Source organism: Meriones unguiculatus, chromosome 19 (genome assembly GCF_030254825.1).
Source record: "Meriones unguiculatus strain TT.TT164.6M chromosome 19, Bangor_MerUng_6.1, whole genome shotgun sequence".
Classification (NCBI taxonomy): Eukaryota; Metazoa; Chordata; class Mammalia; order Rodentia; family Muridae; genus Meriones; species Meriones unguiculatus.
This window is the reverse complement of record NC_083366.1, coordinates 12,572,801-12,599,461: the sequence shown is the minus strand read 5'-3', so window position 1 is coordinate 12,599,461 and position 26,661 is coordinate 12,572,801. Positions and strand designations below refer to the sequence as shown.

Here is a 26,661-nt window from a genome sequence, read left to right as displayed (position 1 = left end):
GTGGAAAGGGCTGGCTAACCAGAGCAACTTGTCAACCTTGAAAAGCATGTGCTCAAGGCCTGACCACACTAGGGGCCCTGAGGACAATCTGAAGGGATCAATGTGGGCATCCGAAGGGACCATTTCCAAAGTCCGTATTTCTATGTTACGCATGTCAAGATGGAATCCATTCCAGAAGAGGATATTGTCAAGTGACATTTTGTATAGATGCCACCCAGAACACCAGCAACATTCTGGAAGCTGTTTTTTAAGTGTAAGAAGGTCCACTTTTGACCTTCATGGGTGTGACAGGTGGAAGATGTCAAGTGTAACTCACAGAGTATCAGGGCATGGGATTCAAGTGGAAAACACTTTCCTTTATAAAAAACTGAATCAGTTTACACAAGAGTTTTTTTATACAAAATCTTTTTTTATACAAAATCTTCATAAACTTGTTTAAAAGAATTTTTTAAAAAACTGTTTATAGAATAAGTTGTGAATATGCCCAAAGAAAGAATATTAGTTACAAGTGAAATTTAATAGTTCTATCTAAAACACAAAGCAGGAAAGTTAAAAAAAAATCCCTCAAATGCAAAATGTATTAAGTAATCTATCAACAACAAAACCAACAAATCAGAGAAGGGAAAGAAAAATATTACCTATTATTCCTCAAGCAGTCCATATTTCGAGGAAAGTACTAACTTACTAACACAACCAAAAACAACGACCAGATGAGGAAGAGTTGCACAGCTAAATCAAAGATCGACAGTCGATGTTATGTCAACATTCTTGAACTCTGCGCTGGCACTCCATTTGCTACATGTGAGAACATGAAAGCTATATGAGACTTTGTGATTTAAAGCTGCTACCTAAGAACAAAACCAGCCCCATCAAGCTCTAAGAGAGTTACATTTACTTAGAGCTAAATAGGATCATCACTCAAAGGAATAAATTCACACAATATTTTTGATGTCCATGTATGCAGGAGTTTGCATCTTTTTTAAAAAAAAGATTTCTTTTTATTTATTTATTCAATGTATATGTGTGTTTGCTCTTGTGAGCTCATGTGTCCATGTATGCAGGAGCTTGCAGAGACTGAAACAGAACATATGGTCTCACTGACCTGGAGTTAGTCCAGTAGAAGCCACCCAGTAGGTTCTGGGAACTGAACCCATGTCCTCTACAAGAGTGCTCTTGATTGCTGAGTCATCACTCCAGCTCTGCAAGCAATCTTGAAAATGTCCTTGGAGGTTTGACAACAAGGAGGCTATTAAAACTCAAAAAGGATGGTGATGACATCACACTTTTATGCTTTCAAAGGATTGACCCTTTGTACTTGGAACTAACTTTCAGGATTACCAATTATCATGATTCTTAACTCTCTGGGGTATCACTACACTTCATTTGTTCTCTCTGGCAGTGATAAACTATCCTGCTTTATTCAGTTATGAAAGAAACATGATGGTATGATGTACAAGGGGACAACACCAGGTTGTGAACCCCAGGTTGGAAGAAAAAGCTGAGGGCTGTCTTGGAAGCTGGCTACCGTAGTTTCAGAGTAGATCTGCAGCTTAGATTTACCTATGTATCAGCCATCTCTTCATCACTGTGCTCAATAAAATCAATTTAACGGAGGGAAGATTTATTTTGGTTCACAGTTTCAAGGGGGTAAGTCCACATTCCTTGGCTCCACCATGGCAGAATATCATGGTGCATGCTGAATTCTGAGTTTAGGAAGAGGATTTAATTTGTATCTGCATACATTTTTGTCTACAAGTTAATCCCAAACATGTATGAGTACTGCATCACTTGCTAGTGAGGGATCTGGATGATGCTTGCAGAAGGCACACCCTTCTATGAGGTAAGATAGGAGCGCAGTCTCAGGCTCTGGGCAGTTGGAGGGAAGGAGTCTCTTGTGTACAATGTCAGCAAGGTTTTAAAACGTCTCAACTTGTATGGAAGGGCATGTGCTGCCTCATTCAAAAGTCAGTTGTGACTTGTCAGAGGTTTGGTAGACAATGGCCTCACAGCTCCTTGTAAATGTTTTTATTTCCTCAGAGGAGGGACGATATGAGAGCTGTATTCAAGCATTACTAACACATGGTTTGGGCTGAGACCAAGAGTGTTTCTATTTACATATCCCTAAGCCTAGGCCTGGAAGCTTTTAGCCTCTGTATAATCTAGTCTACTGCAAGCCCAACCTGGAAAGCTCTAGTTTCCAGCCTCTGCTAACATAGGCCTGGAATGTTTTCAGCCTCCAAGACTCACTGCTGAATAAGTTTACCCTTACTAGTTCTTTCTGAACTCTGGATGGCTTGTTCAACTCAACTGTTCTGGCTCAAAACTTCTCTCCAAGCTGACTGATTAAAACTGGTTTCTCTCTGCTTTTCACTGAAATGCTCTGCCAAAAAAAAAAAAAAAAAAACAAAAAACAAACAAACAAAAAAAACCACACACACAAAACAAAACAAAACAAAACAAAACAAAAAAAACTTCCTCTGAACTCCAGGAACTCAATTGCACAAACTCAACTGAACTGCACCATACTCTCAAATTCTACTGTACTGTCTCCATGAACTCTCTCTCTCTCTCTCTCTCTCTCTCTCTCTCTCTCTCTCTCTCCTGCTGCTCTTAAGTAGCTTCTCTTTCCTGTCCTCATGAGAATTGGGCATATCCTATCTCTGACTTATTCTCTCAAATCTTTCCCTGATTCATCATTTGTCTGTCCCTCAATTAAATGTCATTGTTTGGGATCAAAGCTGTGTGCTAAAGGTATGTCTGTATTCCAGTCAGAGAGATCAAAGATGTATACTAAGAGCATGTCTGTATTCCTGCCAGATCACACAGACCTGTATCTTGGATGTGATCCCTTCCCAGACCAGCCATGTTGTTGAATTAAAATTCCTCTTCACTACCTAAAGCTCCTGAATGATGCTATGCTTTTGATTTTGTTACTGTTGTTGTTCCTTGACAAACTGAAGAGATGTGATACAATCCTTTAACAGCCTTCTCTTTTCTCTTTCATATTTTGTAGCAACCATTGTTAACAATAACATATTTACAGGCAACCTGGACCGGAGGTATCAAAAGTTTGAAATTCATTGTATATCATGGAGGAAATGTAATAATAAACTTATTAAATTTTCAAAGGACACCAACTGTACATATGCTGTAAGGGAAATATAAATGAGTAGGAGTAGAACACAGTCAACTTTTAGAATAAAAACAATCTCTATGTCAAAACTTTAAATGGAAAACATGTCCTTCATTTCACATTTACTGTAGAGAAACGCTGCTGCCATGTGGCTTAATTTGAGTTATTTTCAGATACAATAATAAAAAAGAAAGGTCTACAATGTTCTCCACACTGATTACAAATATGCAAAATTCACTGAGGGGCCAAAAGGTCCTGACTGTTTAACTCTCTCCTTGGTCTTTCTGAATATATTCATAAAACTATCTGTTAGCTTTATGTATCCATTTACAGTTCACCAGAAAAACCTTATAGAATTTTCAATAGATATGGTTCCCTGCTACACATCTCTGTCATGGAGTGATAGGCCCACAGACTGCATTCTAGATGCATTAATAAGGGACTACAGACAGGGTACCTGATGCACTGGTGATTTAAAGAACTTCTAGGCTGCTAACTCAGCAGCTATTAGGAGATGTGGTAGTTGATTAATAAAGCCCATTTATGTCCATTATAGCCTGAGACAGGTTTGCCTATAGTGCAGAAGGAAAAGTAATTTTGTTTTAATTCTACATGCAGATAAAACAACCAGTCCCAATAAATGAAACAAGATGACTAGTTTTTTTGGAATTCCATGTGAAAAGAAATAAATGCCTGGCCTTTTTCTCATAATTGCTTACCACTCCTCAAGCACTGTTTCCGTTAACTCATGTGAATGGTGACTCCCCTGAGAGAGGTATGTTTCCCTCGGGAAAAAAGCAAGTTATAAGGTAGAAGAATGAAGAAGCATCTTTGTGTAATGCCAGGTTGGAAATGAGGATGCAGGCTTGCCAAGCTCTGCAAATTGCACCCTTCATGGGGATGCCTGTGTTCTACAGGCCTCTTTCAACTAACATGTTTTCAGCCCAGCATCTGTCAATGTTTTCTTTTGTTAGCTTGTTGACAAGAGTGAACCTGTCAGCGTTTAAAATGGCTGCCGTCGCTATGTATACACCTAGACGAAAATGTAGAAAGTTTGAGTTACTCCCTTTCACAGTAGATCTTGTCAAGGACTCAGACTTCAGTGTGGCTGCTCTTTCAGCATGAACAAAAAGAGAGAGAGAGAGAGAGAGAGAGAGAGAGAGAGAGAGAGAGAGAAATGACAAAAGTAAAGAAATGTACCTTCTGGAAATGATGAATCCATCAAAATTCTACAGAAATAAAACAAGTCACATAGAAGTAAACAGGTGGATAGGTTCCATCCCCAAAAGAGTTAAAAGGTGATGTGTGACTCAACAACAGAATGAAAATCCTATGGGGTTTGAAATGAGATCCCAAACTCCAGACACTGCCCCTTGTTTTACATTGACAGTGGAGTAAGCCATAACGGGCAACAGAAATGACAACAGTCAATATGCTCCCCTTGAGGCAAGAAGACGGGTGAACACAGAGCAATCTTTACCTGAGAAGTGGCTACATCCCAATGGGTGTGCAAAGTGAATCCTGCAGAGCATCCCTAAGAAGTCAGGGCTGATGGGATGGCTCAGTGGGATGGTTCTCAGGGTAGAGGCACTTCAACTGGAATTCAATTCCTGGAGACTACAGTAGGAAAGGACCTTTTCCTTAGAGATATCCTCTGACCTTTAAATGAGTGTCATGAACACACACACACACACACAACCAACCAAATTAATAGAAAAGCAAAAACAAAAAACAAATAAATATCCTAGCTGCCTATTGCTCTTCTTCCTGCTTCACTGAAGACCAAGCTCCTCTCTGCATCAAGTGAAACAACCTCTAAGTACCGAGAATCCCTTCTTCCAGCGCACCAAATTCCCTGTTCATTTGAAGTAACCCCGTCTCCTATCATAGTTCATCAGAGCTTATAAATCAGATGATCTGCTTCTCTATTGTCACTTCCCTAGACCCTAACCATCTTGAGGATGTGCTTAAACCCAAAGGTCACTAGGAAAAACTTCCAAGGACAAGTATGAAAACAAAACATCCTAGAATGTTCCCTAATTCCTTTATGCTTTCACCTAGGTAGAAGATGAATTGGGTAGAAAACAAAAAGAAAAAATTTCATATTATGCTTTCCTATGTGTACATGTATCTTCAGTATGTGGCCACATATTAATATATGCACAGATATGTAAGTACCCAGGTATTTTTAAGTTGAGGGCACGTATGCAGCTCAAATGAAAAGAGACAAAGAAGTAATTATTACAAAGTACAGGGAGGGCTAGGGAGAAATCATAGCTGCTAAAGTGCTTTCTGGAAAGCATGAGGACCTGAGGTAGATTCCCAATGCCCACGCAGAAGAGCAGGATATGTTGGCCTATGCTCAGAACCTCAGCGCTGGTGAGACAGAGAGATGATTCCCTGGGATGTGTGGCCAGACAGCCTGTCCTTCTTGACAAGTTCCAGGCCCATAAGACCATGTCTCAGTGGACAGCATTCCTGAAGAATGACACTCACCACTGGCCTCTGGCCTGCATGCAGGTTTGCACATACGTGCACATATACACATGAACATATACCCCCCCACAAACATACTCACAAAAGAAACTTCAGGTTCAAGAAACTAAGACTTAAGCACTGGACATGAAAGTTGTTTCTACAAAGATGATGAGTGTCATGAATAAATCGCTGACCTATGTGTTCACATGTAAAACTTGAAAAAGTAGTTTGGGGTTTTCTTTTAAATAACCCAGTCTGTACTAATAAGAATACTATTGTGTCTGACAGTTGGAAGGACACTACAATATGTGATGGCTGCTTAAGGCAGTGAAAGAATGGAACTGGGATTTAATTACAATGAGGGTGCATCTATTTATGTCCTCTCAGATGTCCTCAGGATGCAAACAACACATTATATTAGCATGGTGATGATCAGCGGTAGAACAATGGTGCTGTAGGGGTGTTTTCCTGACTATGATTTTGACTCTGCATCTTGATTAGCTAACAATCTATATCTTGGTCCAGTGTAACTTCTAAGTGATGCTAGTTATGATGAGAGAATAAGGTTAAAAGAAGCTGAAGTAAAGGAAGCAGCGAGCAGCTCTCCTCTGTTCAAGGAGGTGGAAGAGGCTACAGTATAGTCCCCTAAAGAGAAGACAATGTTTTTGAAAGCTTACTATCACTTCTCAACCTTGATGTAACTCTACAGAAGGTGACACACTTGGCCACAGCTAACCAAACAGAAAAGATAGGTTTAAAATACACAAATGCTTCCTTACAGCAACCCTCAAAAGAAGGGTATTACAATCTAATAATGGAGATAAGAATATAAACACCAGCTGGGCAGTGGTGGCACACACCTTTAATCATGGTACTTAGGAGGCAGGGGCAGGTGGATCTCTGCGTTTGAGGCCAGCCTGGCCTACAGAGCTAGGGGTGCATAGAGAAATCCTGTCTAAAAAAAAAACCAAAACATAATAATAATAATAACAACAACAATAATAATAAAAGCACCAACTAAAAGCCCTAGGTCTGGGCCTGAGTGGTAGCTGAGTTAGTCAGCCTGCCAGCTCTCCATCCCTGCACCACCAGGGCCAGCTCTCCAGCTTTGCCTAGGCAAGGGACAGAGCCAGCTCTCCCATGCTGTCCAGGTGAAGTATGGGGCCAGCTCTCCTGAGCACCACAGCCATCTACCCCTGCTGAAGCACATGAAGGAGTCAGTCCTGTAGATGCAAAACTGCAGGCTCTTCATTACACAGGGCAACAACAGGATATCTGAGAGGAGTCTCAGTGAAGATCCAGTATTCATGGTGTAGCTGAAGCCAGAGGCCTCGAACCAGACCGATGACGCACTGCATTGCATTTACTGCATTTGCACATAAAGATGTTTGGGCTGAGGGGTATACTGTGGGACACACCAGAGCTTCCATAGCAAGAAAGGGGTTTGGGGGGGGTTGTTTGTTTGTTTGTTTTTGTTTTGTCTTTTTGTTTTATTTTTGGCATATGAAGGAAATGGGAGATGAGTGGGGTTGGGGTGCATGATATGAAATTCACAAAGAATCAATAGAAAATTTTCCTTTAAAAAAGAAATATAAACACAGGGATGGGGAGAGAGTTCAACAGGTAAAGTCCTGCCATGCAAGCATAAGGTCTCGAGTTCAGATCCTGAAAATAGGCATAAAATCAGATGCAGACACAATAGCTCTCACTAGTGCTCCTACACTGAGACGTGGGATCTGAACAGGAGAATCGCTAGGCGCTCACGGGACAGTTTGTCACGGCACTAAGATCCCATCTCAAACAAGTGGAAAGCAAGGACCGACAGTTAACATCATCCTCTGACACCCATTTGCACACTGTGGCATATGTGCACTGCCCCCCAACATACATACACGGGTACACACACACACACACACACACACAGAGAGAGAGAGAGAGAGAGAGAGAGAGAGAGAGAGAGAGAGAGAGATACACATGTAGGTATATGCTACTGATTAAAATCATCATGTATTTGGTTTCAAATAACTACCAATGAACTCACCAAACAATATACCTGTTTTTTATCCAGAATCCTAACTTTGGCTTAAATCAATTGAATCCACTTACAACATGTATAATGGTGATTAATTGCCTAATTATGACTCGAAGGTGCCACAAACCCCAGGGACCCACAAATTAATCTTTTTTTTTTAAATGAAATTCAAGATAGTAGAACTTTCACATAAAATGAATTCTAATCTTTTCTAAATTATAAATTAATTTAGAGTAAATAAAAAATTGTTATCCAGAATAAGCAATGTTTCCTCTCGGTCTGGATTAACAGGGGCTGCTCCGGGCACTCTTCTGTACATTCCCACATACAGAATGGTCCCATAGCTTTGCATTTGCTAACAGAAAATTATCAGCTGTGTAGTAGAAAAAAATATGATGCCAATAATTACCAAGAAGAACAAAATAGTCTGTTAAATTGTAATTATATTTTCACACATTTTCATTAACTAAACAACTTCTAAGACTGAGCTAGCCATACTTGCATTTTTTGAAAAGTTTGAATCTAAGTCCATACACATAACCTACCCTACACATACATAATTTTTAGGGTTTATGGATTAACTACAAGGATGTGCCGCCATTTTGACAATTCCTGTGTAAATTCTGCCTTTTGGTGCTTTTCGGCCACTGAGTTACTATCCCAACGCTTCAGTGTGCTTAGCATAGTTTTTCTCTACAGCGCCCCTGCTGGAGGACTTCAGAACGACAGTCGGCCATTCCCAGGGACACCTTCTATCCTGTCACATGATCCAGACCCAGTGGCCCAGCACAGACTACAGGAAAATTGTTTTGAGTTGGGGGTAGGGTGGGGATGGAAGGCTTTCAAAAAGAAAGCAAGGGAGTCTTGAGGGAGCACATCCTTTATTGATATTCTAGCTTCGCTCTAGTAGTCAGGATGCTAAACTGGAGCTAAAAATAGCAGATTAAAAAGCACAACTGGATTTTTCTCAGTCTCTCTTCAGATGTTTGAAACCACACTTGCCTTCTGCATCAGGAATCAGGTAAGCATTGACCTAAATGAACATCTTAGGGACTAACATGGCAAACTGACAGAGGCAGAACAAAGCAGATGGAGGACCCCAGTGAACCCTGAAACATGGAGGAATAGAGAACTAGGTACCGGGGTATGGGAGCCTCCCATGATCACTCTAATACAAAGGTGGATTTGAGATATGGTGATGCCATGGCCTAAAGCTGGCTGGTTCTTCCTTCTCTTCCCTCTTCTTTGTGTGTCATTGCTTTTTCCACTGGAGCTAATTATCCCTGTAGAATGAAACCTTCCAAGAATCAGAATATTCTGTCCTGGTATTCTACACAGATTTTATAAATGAACAGCTTAACACGTTTTCTCCTGACACCTGTAATTCTCCTTCACCAAACAATAAAAGATACTCTGATCCTAACATGTCTGGTGAAGTGCCAGGAATACCACGGATATTTAACTAATTTAATACCTTAAAAATTCTCTAAACAGAACTGGAAAAAATAGCCTTTTACAAGTCAAATAAAAATACTGTACAAAAATTAGAGACAATTACCACCCATAATTTTCAATAAGACATTTAGAAATGATACATGTTCATTGGTAACAATAGAAAAAAATACCACAGGATAATTTTTAAAAGCATTTAAAATTATTTCACATATTTAGAAATTGTTTTTAAAATCAGATTGATGTTTTAGAAAGCATGGTTCACTTACTACTTGTATGTTTCAGAACGGATATATTCAAACACATGGGAAACGCCAAGCTGGAACTGATCAGCAATTGGGGTGACCCAGGGATTGTTCTCCGCTTTGAAGACCTGCTTCTGACCAGTCAGATCCAAGTTGCCTGAAAAGATGAAGAGAAGCAAAGGTAAGTTGAAGGTTCTACCATCTAACAAGAGGAGAGTGAAGAAATCCTTATATACTTTATAAATCATTTTTATTTTATTTTTTTAAAGCTCTTAGCCCAAGTTATTACTGGTATACTAAGCAATGTTGATGGTGATACCCTGATTCAAGAAGCTGATTCCAAATGCAGGGGGAAGGAGAGATGGAAGGAAGATAGGAAAGAAAGAAGGAAAGGAGAGAGGGAGGGGGGGAAAGGGAGAGGGAGACAGGAAATGGAGGAAAGTAAGCTTTCTCCAGTATACCAAGTCTTCTTCTTGTAGGCATTTGCTATCAAGACTTAAAAGTCTTGTTCAAGATAGAAAGAGGGACTAGAAAGATGGCTCAGCTGTGAAGACACCGTGCTGCACTTACAGAGGGACCATGTTTAGTTCCCAGCACTCACATAAACTGGCTCACAATCACCTGTAACTCCAATTCCGGGTGATCCAACACCTTTGCCTTCCAGGGGTAACTTGCCCTCACGGACATATCCATCCATGAACATACTACAGATGCATATACCCACCCATGCACGTCATTGAAAAGATTGAGAGAAGAGCTAACATTGAAAGCCCTGAAGCTGTCAAGATTGCATTCATCTCTCCTGTGCTAGTGATCTAAGGCAAAACAGATAACAGAATCTCCTTCTCCAGGAGCGAACCCAAGTGAATCAAGAGGAGCACATTACACCAGTGGGGTTACTATGTCCACTCCAGCACAATGAGTGCATCGCAAATCAGTCCTACTAGAGTCTCATTAACACGATGCTGACAGACACTAACATTCCGGTGGCTCTAATCATTTTAGAAACTGCCTTCGAAAATTACTTCCTCATTTAATCTTCTAGCAATCCCCAAGGTCCGTTATTAACATCACATCATAGGTGAAGAAACGGAAACTCGGGTGAATGAACTAATGTGCTCATGATCAGAAACTGTCCACACAGGAATCTGAACCTGGCACCAAACCTCATTTTCTTCCTGTGGCCAAAGCAACCCAGCTGCGTGCCCATCTAGGGCAATAATGCTGTCTCTGTTAACGAAGCACTGGCACTCATAAGTTCCCTCTCACCTGGGGGTCACCTATTCATGTTCAGACTTGCTCCCCTGACTCAACTTTTCATATGTTCAAAAATGGAAAAGGAAATGTACAGGCGCTTCCTCCAGCGTGCCATTGTACTGAAGACAAGATCAAACAGAGAACACTTCCACATCAGGAACAGATGTGGCTTTGCTTGGAGAGTCTCAGCGAGCCTTTCCTTGAAAGGTCTACCATGCAAGTCCACTTTCAGTCTCGTGGATCTACGCACAGGGCCGTTTTAACAGAGATGTTCAGCAATTACCCTTCTCAAGATACATCAAAGTGACATGCTTGTCCTCTTCTGAGGTATGAGTGGCATTCTGTCAGAATTGATGGTCAGAACAATGAAAATATATTCTAAGATGCAGATGGATTTCAATACAAATAATCTTCCAGTTGATCTGAGCTCTAGGAATGAAAGAATAAACAAAAAAGTCTCCTTTTTATGACATGGTATATGCACAGGTGTGTGTCATGCATGCATGCATGTAGACTACCTTCTTCGCTTGCCATCTTCACTTTTGACAGAGCATCTCTTACTGAACCTGGAGATCACTGACTCAGCTACACTGATGGGCCGGCAAGCCCCCAGGATCCTCCTGTCTCTACCTCTCCAGCGTCAGGATTTTGACACAGCTTTTGACACAGGTGTTAGGAATTTGAACTCATGCTTACAAGAGTTCACTTCCATCTCTCCAGTTGCAGAAATTTTACTAGGAAATGGATACAATTGTTTCTTTTTATAATGTAGGATAGATAATTTGATTATTCCCCTTTTGGTACACAAACTGGAAAAAACACAGAGAAAGAAAAATATTAATAAAAAAGAGGCCCTGATTTTGAAGGAGGAGGGGTATGTTGGAGGGTTTAGAAAGGGAAAAGGGGAGACACATTGTAATTAAATTACAATCTCAAAAACAACCATGAAAACACACATAAATCATTACAATCCAACAAATAACGTTTAAAGAAGACTAAATTTTAGGGAAGTAGTTTCATTACATCTTTCCAAAGAAACTGAGTTTGTTGGGATAAAGTGCAAAAAATAAGCAGATACATTGCTCCCCAAGATTATCAATATTGTCAATTTCCTCCTCTTAATGATTAAACATCATTAGTCAGCTTTTACATCACTTGGGAAATTAATGAGCTTGATTCTCTAAATCATGAGTCTGGAGCTGCCTGGAAGAAATGGAAGCTTGAGAGTTGTGAATGCTCGGCTGAGCCGAGCCTGATCCTGTCGGCACAGATGTCTCTGTGGTCCTTACCTCTATGTTGGGGGCCTTTTGGGGTTCCTAAGAGTGACACCAACCTCTCATTTTTTTCTGTAACTCTGGTTTCTTTGTATGATCTACTTTTTAAATTCCAATGTTATCTCTTCCATATCATTCATTCCCTCACTAATACTATTTTTCCAGAGTCCCCCTTTCCTAAAAATTATATGATAAAACTTTCTGCAGATTAAGTCTATATTTCTTCCACGTTGTATTTTTTTTCCATGAACAATATATACTGTACCCACTGTCCTTGGGATGCCATGGCCACGATGGGAGGGGCCATGTACCAGGTGATAGTCGCTACAGTAACAATTCACTAATACTCTGGGGATGGAGGTCTACTAACACATCCATCTGGAAGTAACCTCCGCTTGCAGACCGTCACCAGAGCCACCTACACTCTTCCTTCCCACTCATCTACAGTTGACTATACAACAAGTACCAAAGATCACTGGACAAGCAGCTGTAATCTAAAGTAGAGGAGGGGATGAGGTGGTAAATACCACAGACTGTTGGAATTAGGATACAAACTGATTTGGTGGAAATTCTGTGGGACCTCTTCCCTTTCTGACATGAATGCTGAGAAATACATCTGGATTTCACAGGGCACAACTCTATTCTGCAGACCAAGCATCTAGGGCATTACATCACTCACACATTAGCATGAATTAACTCAACAGCAATGGCTTCCTTTAAATGTGTGGTTTAGACAAGGACCACAGGAATATGAGGGTTTTATTACTTTGCAAACTGGAGCAGGGAATTCTAAAGAGAGAAGCTGTGTTTGAAGCACAAAGGATTTCTGACTGTGCTGTATTTTCAGGGCCTTTGGTCAGCGTGAGAGCAGCATGGATCACGGCAAGGGCTGGGGAAGATGTCACAGACCAGCATCAGTTATTCAAATTCTATTGGCACAAGACAGTGAGAAAATGAGGCTCTTTGTTCTCTGTGGACTACATCATGAGCCCTTCTGCTGAATTCTAAGACTTGCCCCAGTAATCTGAAAACACAGGGGCAAGCTGGCATGGTGGTTTATATCTATAATTGTAACACTAGGGAGGCAAGATAATCATGAGTTCTTGGCTAGCCTGGGCTATATAGAGACTCTGTCTCAAAAAAAACAAAACAAAACAAAACAAAACAACAACAACAACAAAAAACAAACCAGGAAGTATGATACAAATGAAATTTCAATGTCTCATCCTTGAATTTAAGAACCATGTCCACATTTCTGCTTGAAAGAAGAACCTGCACTCTACTGCCAACCAACTACCAATGCGTTACAATGGGCATTGCCTCTGCTTAACTACACGACAGTTTTTTCTGAACCATACAGTCTTTAATAGCAAAGCCTCTGAAAACAATGCACAAAAAAGTGTGCTCCCCCACTGCCACACTTGCAGGAAATACCTAAGGGAATAATGTCAAGAAAGGTCAGCCATGCCCTTCTGTCTGAAGCCCACAGGCCCCTGGAGATCTGTCAGTCCCTGGTGATGTCTCTATTTCGTGTTGTCAGCAGAGATGGGGCAGGCACAGAGGATTGCTAATGACTTCTGCTAACTGGAGCACAGAGGAGATGCTGAATGTAAGCTAGACATGCTCCCTTCAGGGAGAAGGAGTCATACGCTGATGTGTGAGAGTGAAAGGAAGCAGAAAGGACCATGGGATAGTATTCATCTGCACCATCGTCATCATTTCCACTGCTTTGAATCCATTCTGCTGTTCTGCTCACCGTGATGAGGGGTGGAGAGGGAGGTCTGAGTTACCTTATGCCATTAGCTTTTGCTTATTTTACTATTTAGCGGTGCTGCTGAAGCAAATACACAGGTGCTTCACAGCCTGAAGATGAAGTGGAGTGGGGGAGGTCTGAGAGAAAAGATTGGTTCAAGTTCATCAGCTTCCTGTTTGGTGAAAGGACTGTGAAGACCCATGGACTGTCCACAGCAAACACTGAAGGAGGAATCAATCACCTGTGACCGGGTTGGAAATTATATGTGATCCTTAAACAGCAACAACTCCTCAGAATTATCAAGGGTTCCTAGCATGATGGGATGAGCATCTTTTGTTTGTCCCTGGGAGTTAACGCAATCCTTGCTTCTGTATAGCTGCAATCCATCCAGCAAACCATCTGTCTCTGGGTTCTCTTACCTCACTCTGTGCCAGCCTGGCACGCAGCAATTTCAGAAGAGGGTTAATATAATTAGAGTAAAGGTGGGCCATTACACCGTGAGAAAAGATGACACCTGTCTCATATTGGCCTAGCAACAAGTTCCCATCGCCTCGGCAAAGCTCGTCTGTCAGCTGTCTGGGGTGTGTTCCCTTTTAAGTAATAACATGCAGGCAGCATCTCATCCTGCTGTCAGTCAGCCTGCAATCGCCCTCACACTGCACGCTTCAGTGCGTCCAGCGAGGAGCCCTCGCCGGCCCCTTTATGAGAAGGCTGAGCGGTGCTCTGGTGCTGTTCTAACAAGGATCAGGCAGCAGGATTAAGCACTGTGACAAAGAGGATCTAATAGGCTCGAAAACCGTGCACCTACAGACACGCTGGCTGCCTCCCAGACAGACTCACTCTGCTCACCCCTCGGCAGGGAGGTGGGGCCACCGGGGAAGCCAGGCAGTACCATGATTAGCAGTGACCCTCTGACCGATGCTGCCCTGAAGATCATCTATCACTCAGACGCTTATTCTGCAATTGCAAATTGGATTTTCCATTTTATTACCTGCAAAAAGACCACATATGCTTCCTTCCCAGCCCCTAGTACAGCCAGCTTGGCCGTGCGGTGGTAATTGTGTAAACTCTAAATCATGCAATACAATCATTCGCCTTGCTGGTTATAAACGTGATTGAATGCAATAGGCGACCAAGGCCCCATTAATAAGTATGCTCATTTTCACTTATGGAAATTGGTTGTTTCCCGTAATCACACTGTGAGAATTCTTCCTGAGAATTCAAGATCCTGACACATGTGGCCAGGAGCACTGTTTATCACACAGCAAGCAAGGGGTGGCCGGAAAGAGCTGGGTAAATTTATCACGTCATCAAAATGGCATTTCCTACATCCCCAATTTCCCAACGATGCCATGGAGAGCATTTAAATTAATGTACTCTGAAAGTCAGATTCTCTCTCACTCATAAAAATCTAAGACCACAGTCTAACAAGGCTAAACTAGAAAACCATGGGTGACTAGGTGTTCCATCATTGAGATCCCAGATCTGCCCATGCCTTGGTAAAGAGTCCAGGCCAGATATCCAGGCAGCCGGAAGATCCTCCCCCTATCCCCCCCACTCCAGGCTCTGCACTGAATTCCCACAAGGAAACTAATGACAAACAATGACAACACAAAATAAAAGCTGTGTTTATGGCTGTTCCATATAGAAAGTGTACATCTAAATCGTTATGATTTTTATTATAGTGTGCAAACCCTACTAATAACAGAAATGTGTGATTATACCTGATTATGAAAAGTTCCTGTTTGCAGTTCCTTTTTACTGATTGAAAGTTGATAAAGCTTCTAAAGTGATGCCCATGCTGCAACAGCAAATATTTGTACTCATAAACTCCGAAACTAGAATGCTCACTACCAGCTGCTAAGACAACAGCAGTACAATGAAATGTGACTAGTAATTAAAACAGACACTGTATGGAGTGGCCTGGAAAGAGGTCCACATTGGAAGTTTTAGAAAAGTATCGGTACATTTATGACCTTTTCTTTCAACAAAAGGCAGAAGAGGGACAATCTCATGATGTGTGTATAATTAAATTTTATGTGTAAAATAAAAAGAAGAAAGAGACATATCAGAAGATATTAATTCTGTTTTTCTTAAACAGGAAAAAGGTGAGATACAGAGAGATACAAAGGGGTAGCATATTTCCCCTTTAAAGAACTTAATGTTGTAGTAAGTGTGGCCAATTTTCATAATTTAAAAAAGATTAAAGATGAAGAGATGAAAGAGAATTTGTCAAAACAAATTCAAAATACATGCACGGTAACTATTACAAAGAGCCTCATATTGGAAGCATCTTCCCATCACCATGCCCACCACAGTAGCAGCCAGTTCAGTCTCAGTACAGAGGACGGCCTATCAGGCCCCTACATGGATTAAGAATCTTGGTCTGAGGTTACCTCGCTTTCTGTGCATCATCCGCACAATTGGAGTAAGGCAGGATGTCTCCTGACAGCTCTCAAATTTATTCTGCGGCGAATGCAAGGCCACACCATCATTCCGCCAATTGTCTGTTTAGCCTTTCTCACATGGGGGCAGCCAGTTTTGAAAAATGGCATTCTGTTCATTTCAGTCACGCAATGCATGGATGCTTTATCACACATGTTAAAATAAATAGTTACTCTAGGGAAAAACTATAATTTAAATTGGGAAAGATTAAAAAACAAAAACAAGACCTCCCCACCCCCACCAAATGCATACAACAAAAGCAGCCCCTGATTTATGTGTGTGCTGGAGCACACAGGTCCAGAGGCCTTTTCTCAATTAAAAAAAAAAAAAATCATTTTCATAGTTTCTATCTCACGCACTTCTTGGCCATTTTATATCTGTGGCCCAGAGTAATACGGGACAGAAGGAGCTCTCACTCACTTGTAGATATGATTACCTAGCAACAGAGCATCCCCAGTGCACATCACCACAGCGGCTTCATTTTGCAAGTGGATATGGCCGCTAATAAATAATTCATGTTCTAAACCTGGCATTTGTTTAGGATCTCCCCGTCATTCTTCTAAACACGGGAGGCAATACCATTTTTGCTTGCCAGCTTTCTCTTGTATTGTTCACATAATGTCAGATCTTATGGAAAAAAAGCTCAGTGATCCTGGCTTCTATTTAACCCACACCATTCACCAACTTTGACACTAGAATGGTCAAAACCTGTGCTCTGTGGAGCTTCAGTTTCCCCATCTGCCAAGGGAGAATAATCATCAATGGATAGCATTGTGGCTGAGAGCCAAGGTCTGTACATGAGCCGGTGCTATGGAACGGAAAGCATTATAGAATTATAAAACATGATTCGGGGAGGATCATGATTATGAGAGTCACAAAGGTAGGGAGAAGGTGTTTCACGTCTGCAGTCTCAGCACCTAGGAGGCAGGGGCAAGACCTTGGGCTACAAAGGGAGTTCCAGGCCTCCCTGGGTTAGATAACAAGACTCCATCTCAAAATAAAGCAAGGCTCCGATGCATCTTAGAGACAAGGATTGCATTTTGTTTCCTTGAAGACACAGAGATCGCTCATCAATATTGCTCTGTATCTTACTGAGTGACTTCCCCATGAGCGCTGGCCACAGCTTGTCTTCTTCACCATGATCCTCCTTCCTATCAAATTCCCTTGCTCATGGGGCTACTGTGAAGGCTTCCTTCCAACCTCTCAAGAAACCAGAAATGCCAATACTGAGGAAGTCTCAGGTGATGTGGAAACCCGGGGAAGAATCATTGATTAAAGCAATTTCAACTAATAACAAAAAACGCGTATTTTAATAATAAAGATCCGCATCAATATTTTTAATAGAACTGATACAGCTGTTGTCAACCCATTTTCACGGCATCCATTTAACCTAAATACACAGGACTTTGTCCTTAATGATGGAAACTTTTCTAGCTAGTTTAACTTCAAGCTAGCACACCACCTCAGAGACCTCCTTTCCCTCACCAGCAAGATTCGGTATTCATGACAGTGCCACTTAACTACCTTGTGACATAAGTGATAGAAACTATTTGTTTTTCTCTTCTCAGAATGTCTTCTATCCTTTACTTCTGAGTAGTGACAACTGTAGCCCCAGATAGAAACAACCCGAAGGAAGGAGAAAGGATATATTTTGGCTCATAGTTGCAGAGGGTTTAGACAGTTATGGTGAGGAAGGAGGCCCTGCTAGAACATGTGCGTTCAATGGTAGGAAAAAAAAAAAAACAGACAGGAAGACAGGAATCAGCCAGGGACCCACCTTAAGTGCCCCACTACCTCCAACTTGACTTTATCTCCCAGCTTCCAGAATCTTCCAAAATAGTGCCACTGTTGGTGATAAAACACCACCAGGCCACAGAGCACAGTTAGCCTTTCAACCTGTATATGTATCCTATCAGATGGTATAAACCCAAAAAACTGCAGTTCCTAGAGATGAGCAGGGTTCTAGAAATGGACATTTTTCTACATGGCTGGTCAGAACGCCAATCTATACCTGTTTTCTGAAGAGCTATTAAAATGTTCAGATGATTTAGTGTGGAATTTGCATGGTGAGGATATAAGCAAAACTATTCTGAGAGATTTAGTATTATAAATATTCGATTTAAGTATTGCTTGTGTTCTTCCTGGATAACTAGACAAGGCTTTGTGTCTAAGACTTGGTTAATAAATTATGAACCACTTATGGATAGCATAATATGCAGTCACAGGATTTAAAGTGTTTCCAAATAAAATTTAATGACATGTGCTAATGGTCATGACATAATATTGAAGGCTGAAATGTAGGCTGTAAAACTCAGAAAGCAATCTTAGTTTCTATAACATTGCATATATATATATGAGAGATTAGAATATACACATAAGAATACATACATACAGATAAAGAAAAGGCTACAGATAAATGCATTTAGAATGCTATTGGTTGCTTTTCGTTGAGGGGATCGTGAACTCTACACACGTCTGGGGTTTTTTGAGGTATATAAACACTGCGATTTAGAGATTTGCCAGTGACATCCTGCAGGGACTTTCACTGTCCTCTCTCCCCACCCTCTTTGTCTTCTTTCCTCGGTGTCTTACCATGCTCCTCAGGCCACCTGGAAACTCCTCAGCTCATGTGATCCTCCTTCCCCAAGCCCCCAATACCGGGATTGGGATTGGTGCTACTGCTCCTGATGTGATTGTCTTCTGATATGCACTTATTTTCATGGAGTTCAATCTGTCTATTTACTCTTTCGGTGCCTATATCTTTGATATCATATAAAAAAATCATCAAAGTTAATGTCATGAAGCGTTTGTCTTGCTTGCATTTTCACCGGAGAGTTATACTGCTTGTTGTAGGTTGTCCTGGCTAGTTTTATGTCAACTGTAACACAGGTAAGAGTCACTGAAGAGGAGGGAACTTCAATTAAAAAAATGCTTTCATAAGATAGGGCTGTACACAATTAGTGATTGATAGGGAGGGACCATCCCACTGTGAGTGGTGCTATCTCTGGCCTGGTGGTCCTGGTTCTGAGAAAGCTGGCTGAGCAAGCCGTGTTGAGGAAGCCAGTAAGCAGCATCCCTCCATGGCCTCTGCACCAGCTCCTGCCTCTAGGTTCTACCCTGTTTCCCTTAATGATGGTCTCTGATGTAGAAGCATGAGTTGAATAAACCCTTTTTTCCCCCAAGTTGCTTTGGTCATGGTGTTTTATTGCAGCAATTAAAATCCCTAACTAAGACACAGGTCTTCCGTTTTGGTCTTTCATCTTCTAATGTTTGCATGTGCTAGGTAGGAGTTCAACTTCCTTGTTTTTGCATGTACACAAACAATCATCTCTTGAAGTCATGCATGTGCACAGCATCATAAAATAATTGTCTTTCCTCCAATGGATAGTTTTTGTATTTCATTAAAAAAAATCCTTCCAGCAACATTTGTTTTTTTTTTCTTTACAAGAACTATGACTTCAGTGAGATGAAATTTTAATGTTGTTTTGATTTGCATTTCAGTGATGAGCAAAAAGGCTCAATCCTGCTCATAGTGTCTAACGCTGGAGAGGAAGAACAGGAGCCTTCGACGCTGTGTGTGGGAGAGCAGACTACTACGGCTACCACAGAAGCTTGATGGGGCTTCCTTAAAAGAAAAACAAAAATGAAAGAGAAGATCTACCATATAATATGTCTGCATGTATAATACAGCCAGGGACACCCATGAAGAAAATAAAGCCACTGCACGAAAGAGAGGCTGCACATCCGCCATCACTGCTGTGGCAGTAGTCTCCATATTCCAGGCCGAACTGCTGAATTGATAAAACTATAAGCATCATAAACATATGATACATGTAAGGAGTAGTACTCAACCATAAAGAATGACATCCTATCATTGGCTAGAAAATGAATGGGTCACCACTAAAGGAAATAAACCAGACACAGAAGAGTGAGTACTGCAGTGTGTGTGTGTGTTTGTGTGTGTGTGTGTGTGTGTGTGTGTGTGTGTGTGTGTGTGTATGGGTGTCCCGCATGTCCACTGGAGTGACAAACACGTTCATTCAAAAATAGAAAGACTCATCTACACAAGGGAATATTACTCAGCAATGAAAACAAGGAAATCATGAAATTCGCAGGTAAATGGTGGGACCTGGAAAGGATCATCCTGAGTGAGCTATCCCAGAAGCAGAAAGACACACACAGCATATACTCACTCATATAGACATGTAATATAGGATAAGCCTACTAAAATCTGTATACCTAAAGAAACTAAGCAAGAGAGAGGACCCTGACTAAAATGCTCAATCCCCATCCTGAAAGGCAAAGAGGTTGGATATCAGAAGAAGAAGAAAACAGGAAACAAGCTAGGAACCTGCCACAGAGGGTCTCTGAAAGGCTCTGTCCTGTGGACTATCAAAGCAGATGCTGAGACTTATGGCCAACTGTGGGCAGAGTGCAGGGAATCTTATGAAAGAAGTGGGAACTAGTAAGATCTGGAGAGGACGGGACCCACACAAGGAGAGCAACAGAACCAGAAAATTTGAACACAGGGGTCTTCCCAGAGACTCATACTCCAACCAAGTACCATGCATAGAGATAACCTAGAACCCCTGCACAGATGTAGCCCATGGCAGTTTAGTGTCCATGTGGGTTCCATAGTAATGGGAAGAGGGACTGCCTCTGACATAATCGGATTGGCCTGCTCTTTGATCACCTCCCCCTAAGGGGGGAGCAGCCTTACCAGGCCACAGAAGATGACAATGCAGCCATCCCTGAGGAGATCTGATAGACTAAGATCAGAAGGAAGGAGAAGAGGACCTCCCCTATCAGTGGACTTGGGGAGGGGATGGGGGAGGAAGGGTGGGATCAGGAGGGAGGAGGAAGGGACTTATGGGGGGATACAAAGTGAATAAAGTGTAATTAATAAAAAAATAGAATAAAATAAAAAAGAGAAAGCCTCAATTCTCTTACAAAATAAATAAATTCTCTTATAAAAGAACGTGTATTCTCTTATTTATCGAGTGTGCTTGGTTAGTTATGAGTTGGACACATTAGTTTATGCTTTCCCCCAAAGATTTAGTGTATTTCAGGTACCTGGCAGGAAGAGAAAGACCATCCAAACATGATTGATGCATGTATGGAAACGTCACAGTGAAATCATTAATTTGAACAATTAATGAGTTAGTAATATAACTAAAAACCATGGGCCCATGTACATGAGAGTTTACGTAAGGGTTCTCTAGCTCACTGGTCTGTATCTGAGTTGATCTTAGCACCGCTATTCTAGGTGATTTCTGCGATAGGGCTAGAAACCTGGGCCTTGCTCACACCAGTCAAGAGCTGAGCCCCTGAGCCACAGCCCACCCCCAGCCCTTCTTTCTCTGTTTAATTACTGTAACTTTGCACATGTTTTAAATTCATAAAATATGAATCATCTAGATTTGTTCTCTTACCATTGTTTTGACCATTTAGGGCCCACTGGCATTTCATGTGCATTTCAGGATTTTATTTCTATGAAAGGTATTGTTGGGACTTGACAGGGATTCTGATAAATCTGTGAGCAGTTTCCAGGAGCATGACATCATTTTATTAAGAGGGCAGAATATTGACTGTTCTTACCAGGCCATATTCACACAGACAAGTGATTTCTATTCAACAGTCGTATATGTAGACTAAGCGATATGTATGTTTTTCATTGCAGGTTGAATAAGACATTACCTTTAAAATTAGAGGAGCCCCACTTATGAAAATCAGCAGAGATGTGGGACTTAGAAATATCTCAGGTGATTTTCTACTAGCAGGGTAAGATAGGAGAGAAGGGTTTGAGTTTAGGGAGAGCAAAGCAGAGAAGTCTGCTAGGGCAGCTCAGGACTGCAGTGTTGCAGAAAAGTCTGGAACCCTTGTATTCTAAGGTATTCTACCTTAATCCATCTATTTTTGACATGGAAACCTCTATACTATTGCAGAGAAATGGCGTCACTCACACTCGGCATTGATTACAAGCCTCTGAAAGACCTTAAATGTATGTGTGGCAGTTCTGAATGTTTCCTTCTTGTGGAAGTAAGGGTGGACCTACTTCCTTAGTGGTCCTTATCTCTATGGTAAAGACCAGAGAACCAACAGAAGGCTGTGGTCAGACCTGAGAAGCAGAAGCCAGAAACCTTTCAAGCATCTAAGGCCTGACTCTGAGCCTTGGTGTGTAGCCTCTGCACAGACCTGTACTAACCACCACATCATTTCAAGGGTACACTCTAGAACTGCATGCAACGGCAGAATCCTCAAGAGGGGTCTGAAGGGCAAAGGAGGGGGGTTATCAAATTTAATTTCCAAAATATGTAAGAAGGGGAGAATAATTTGCTAGATAACATCAGAGGAGACAAAATGCCAAACAAATGTAGACTAATACAACAGGCTTGAATATGATCCCTTAATCTAAACAATAATCACCTCAATAATGCTGCCAATGTGGAAAACTTATTTTCTGCGTGTCTGACCTCATGAACATCTTCTTAGGAAGAAGTTGGGCTGCATTTCAGCCAATAAGATGAAGTTAGAGTGTCACTGTAATGTGGCACAAGGAACTTTCTCATAAGAAAGCAGGGAGCAAAATTAACTTTATTTTTTTATTTATATATAAATACCCTTGAATCCAATTTTATTAAAGGTTAAGTAAGGGATCAACCAACTACACAGAACCTAAACTTAAGTTATATGTAAAATTGGCTTGTTTCGGCTTTGCTTCATGCTCGAGAGCTTATATTTTTATTACCTTGGTGGTATGTGTTATATTCTCAGCAGAGGCTGTGAATGATAAAGGTGTGGACACTGTGTCCCATGAAATATGTACTAGGATAATTAACAATGATGAGTGGCACAGTTGCTAATTCTACAAGTATGACCATGATAATTTTACCTTAATTTTCAATGAATTCCAAATTTTCACACACAAAAAATTAATGTTTTCAGGCTGTGTATTAACAATCCATTTTAATGAGATCTGATTAAACCTATATTCACTGATTATTAGTATTAAGAATATTTTTTATTCTTTTTTTATTTTTATTTTAATTAATTATAGTTTATTTACTTTGTATCCCCCTTGTAGCTCCCTCCCTCCTTCCCTCCCAATCCTACCCTCCCTCCCCCTTCTCCACTCATGTCCCTCCCCAGGTCCATTGATAGGGGAGGTCCTCCTCTCCTTCCTTCTGATCCTAATCTATCAGGTCTCATCAGGAATGGCTGCATTGTCTTCATCTGTGCCCTGGTAAGGCTGCTCCCCCTCAGGGGAAGGTGATCAAAGAGCAGGCCAATCAGTTCATGTCAGAGACAGTCCCTGTTCCCATTACCATGAAACCCACATGGACACTGAAATGCCATGGGCTACATCTGTGCAAGGGTTCTAGGTTATCTCCATCAATGGTCCTTGGTTAGAGTATCAATCTCAGAAAAGACCCCTGGGCCCAGATTTTTTGGTTCTGTTGCTCTCCTTGTGGATCTCCTGTCCTTTCCAGGTCTTACTATCTCCCCCTTCTTTCATAAGATTCCCTGCACTCTGCCTAAAGTTTGACTAAAAGTCTCAGCATCTGCCTTAATACCCTGCATGGTAGAGCCTTTCAGAGGCCCTCTGTGGTAGGCTCCTGTCCTGTTCCCTGTTTTTTCCCCTCTTCTGATTTCCATCCTCTTTGCCTCTCTGAATGAGGATTTAACATCCTACCCAGGGTCCTCCTTCTTGACTAGTTTCTTTAGGTGTACAGATTTTAGTATGTTTATCCTATATTATATATCTAATATCCACTTATGAGTGAATATATACCCTGTGTGTCTTTCTGCTTCTGAGATACCTCACTTAGGATGATCTTTTCCAGTTCCCACCATTTGCCTGCAAATTTCATGATTTCCTTGTTTTTATTGGTGAGTAATATTCCATTGTGTAGATGTACCACAATTTCTGTATCCATTCCTCAACTGAGGGGCATCTGGGTTGTTTCCAGCTTCTGGCTATTACAAATAAAGCTGCTACAAACATGGTTGAGCAAATGTCCATGTTGTATACTTGAGCACCTTTTGGATATATGCCTAGGAGTGGTATAGCTGGATCTTGAGGAAGCGCTATTCCTAATTGTCAGAGAAAGCGCCAGATTGATTTCCAAAGCGTTAAGAATATTTTTAAAGGCAGCATGGACTATTGTTATATGCCACATGTGTATAATATGTACACACAATACATCCTACTTCTAAATGAAAACAAAAGTTATACACTGTATCAGAGTAAACTGTAAGGTGGAAAATGGAACTTTAAGTTTTTACTCAAAGAGACAACTATATCCTTTTGTTTCCTGGGTGACAAAAGGCAATAAGTATCTACCAACTAACTATTCTGAGTTGAATATGAAACTCTGCCAACAGGCTTAGGTGAGAAACACCTGCCTCCAGCTGCAGGAGGCTGTGGGGGGGTGTTAGAAAGTGAAGGTTAGAGAGCAGGACCAGGTAACTGGAATGGGATGGCGTCCCAAACATCCCATCCCCACTCTAGACTTTATCCTCCCTGCCCTGCCCAATCACATGGGGCCAAAAGGTGTGTGTGTGTGTGTGTGTGTGTGTGTGTGTGTGTGTGCGTGACACAGGACAATAAACCCTCAGCAATATGAGTCAAAGTATTTCTTCCTGCAAGTTCTTCCCACAGGTATTTTGGTTACAACTATATAAAAGTCACTAATAAACAGCATTGCCTTATTCTTTAGTGTTGATCCATATTCAAGCAGAGTACAGGGACAGCCACTAACACAGTATAAAATTTAACAGTAAGGCAGAAGAAACTGAATGCAAGGCAAGCTACGACTCAGGGAAAAGAGTCTACCTCACCTCTCGCAGATTTGCTTTGATAATCTATGAATCCTAACATAAAAAAGCATCACTATAAATAGCACAGTGAAAATGGAGTTCTACCACAATTTTGGATGTGGGTGAGAATGATTACATCATGAATTTGTTTCCAGTATTTTTGGAATGCCAACTGCTTCAGGTTAAAAATATGAAATACTGTCACAGTAACAATTAACAAAAAAAGAAAGTACTATCATACTCTACTCAAGAAGAAAACAATCAACAATTACAACACCATTTTCACCATGAAGGTGTCTCATAAGCTCACTTTATTTACAGGGAAAAAAAAATAATCCCTGAGCTTGAATGAGTCAAACTCTGGCTTGGTTCCAAGCGTTAGCACTTATAACCAACTTTTCTGGTTGCAGCTGGTTTCCACAGCCTTGCTAACCGCAGCTAACTACTAGTACTTTCCAAAATCTAATCATCCTGACAATCCTGATCATCACCTTAATACTGGCATCAGAAAAAGGAATACCCCCACACTCACTGACCTATATCACCAGCCCCTCCTAGTGGCCCTGTCTTCTCTGGCCTCAGCTTCAAATCCTGAGTGTATGTGTGTGAGCATGCATGCATGCCTGCATGTGTGCACTTGTGCTGCCTGTGAGTGTGCACACGAGTGTTGCGTGTGTGTCTGTGAGTGTGTACAAGTTGTGGGTTGCTGTGTTCATGACTGTAACAGACATGTCATTTCTGGAAGACAGCAGTTTATAAGTACTGCTCCCCTCCTGTTTCTTACACTCTTTCCACACCCTCTTCAGGGATGTTCGCTGGGCCTCTGAGTGGGTGATTGAAGACATCCCATTTAGAGCTGAGCACCAAGCAGCTACTTATCCTCAGCACTTTGACAGGATATGAATCTTTGCTTTGACCAAAATAACAACTTCAAACAGTGAACCAATTCCAATTCTTTTCCATGTGACATTTTATGTTATTCCTATTTAGTTAATACTGAGCATATGGAAAGCTAAAGAAACTTTTTTTGTTTAGTTTGATGCTACACATTGTGAAGGAAGAACATTCAAGGGCCACGTCTCCTGCATGACATCATTTAGAACAGTCAATGGAAAAGCCTGGGGTTCACAAAGCTATGCTCCATAAAGTGGTCAGAGTCATGGCTTAACTTTTAAACAATTGTTCCTTAAAATACAGAGACATTCATGATTATTACAGGGACAGTTCAGCAAATCACCTTGTATGTAATTTTCCATGAGATGAATCCTCACTTTTTTTGATCAAACTTAACTCTTAACTCTTTCAGAAGGTGACCTGTACTGCCCTATCCCATGGAAAGCTGATCCCATTACTTTCTTCAACACTGATTTGCTTCCTAGTGCTCATTACATTTTACAACTCTTTGAATGACTATCTTCCCGTCCTGGATAGTTCTATGACAACTTGACACAAGCTAGAGTTATCTGAAAGGAAAGAACCTCAGTTGAGAAAAATGGCTTCATAAGATCTGGTGGTAAGCCATTTTCTTACTTGATGACTGATGGGGGAGGGCCCAGCCCATTGTGAGTGGCACCGTCCTTGGGCTGGTGGCCCTGGGTTCCATAGGAAAGCAGGCTGAATAAGCCATGGGAAGCAAGCCAGTAAGCAGTGCTCCACCATGGCCTCTGCATCAGGTCCTGCCTCTGGGTTCCTGCCCTGGTTGAGTCCCTGTCCTGGCTTCCTTCAGAGATGGACTATAATGTGGAAGTATAAGCAAAAAAACCTTTTCCTCC

At 41.3% G+C, this 26,661-nt stretch overlaps 1 protein-coding gene across 2 annotated transcripts in view; it reads right to left on the bottom strand.

Annotated features, from left to right (window-relative positions):
• Rsu1 (Ras suppressor protein 1) overlaps nucleotides 1-26,661 on the bottom strand; it is a 173,902-nt gene that overhangs the window by 67,607 nt on the left and 79,634 nt on the right. For both annotated transcript variants that reach the window (XM_060372329.1, XM_021648483.2), the window contains one exon: nucleotides 9,365-9,497. In XM_060372329.1, the coding sequence (XP_060228312.1) occupies nucleotides 9,365-9,497 (133 nt within the window). The remainder of the gene's footprint in view (nucleotides 1-9,364; nucleotides 9,498-26,661) is intronic.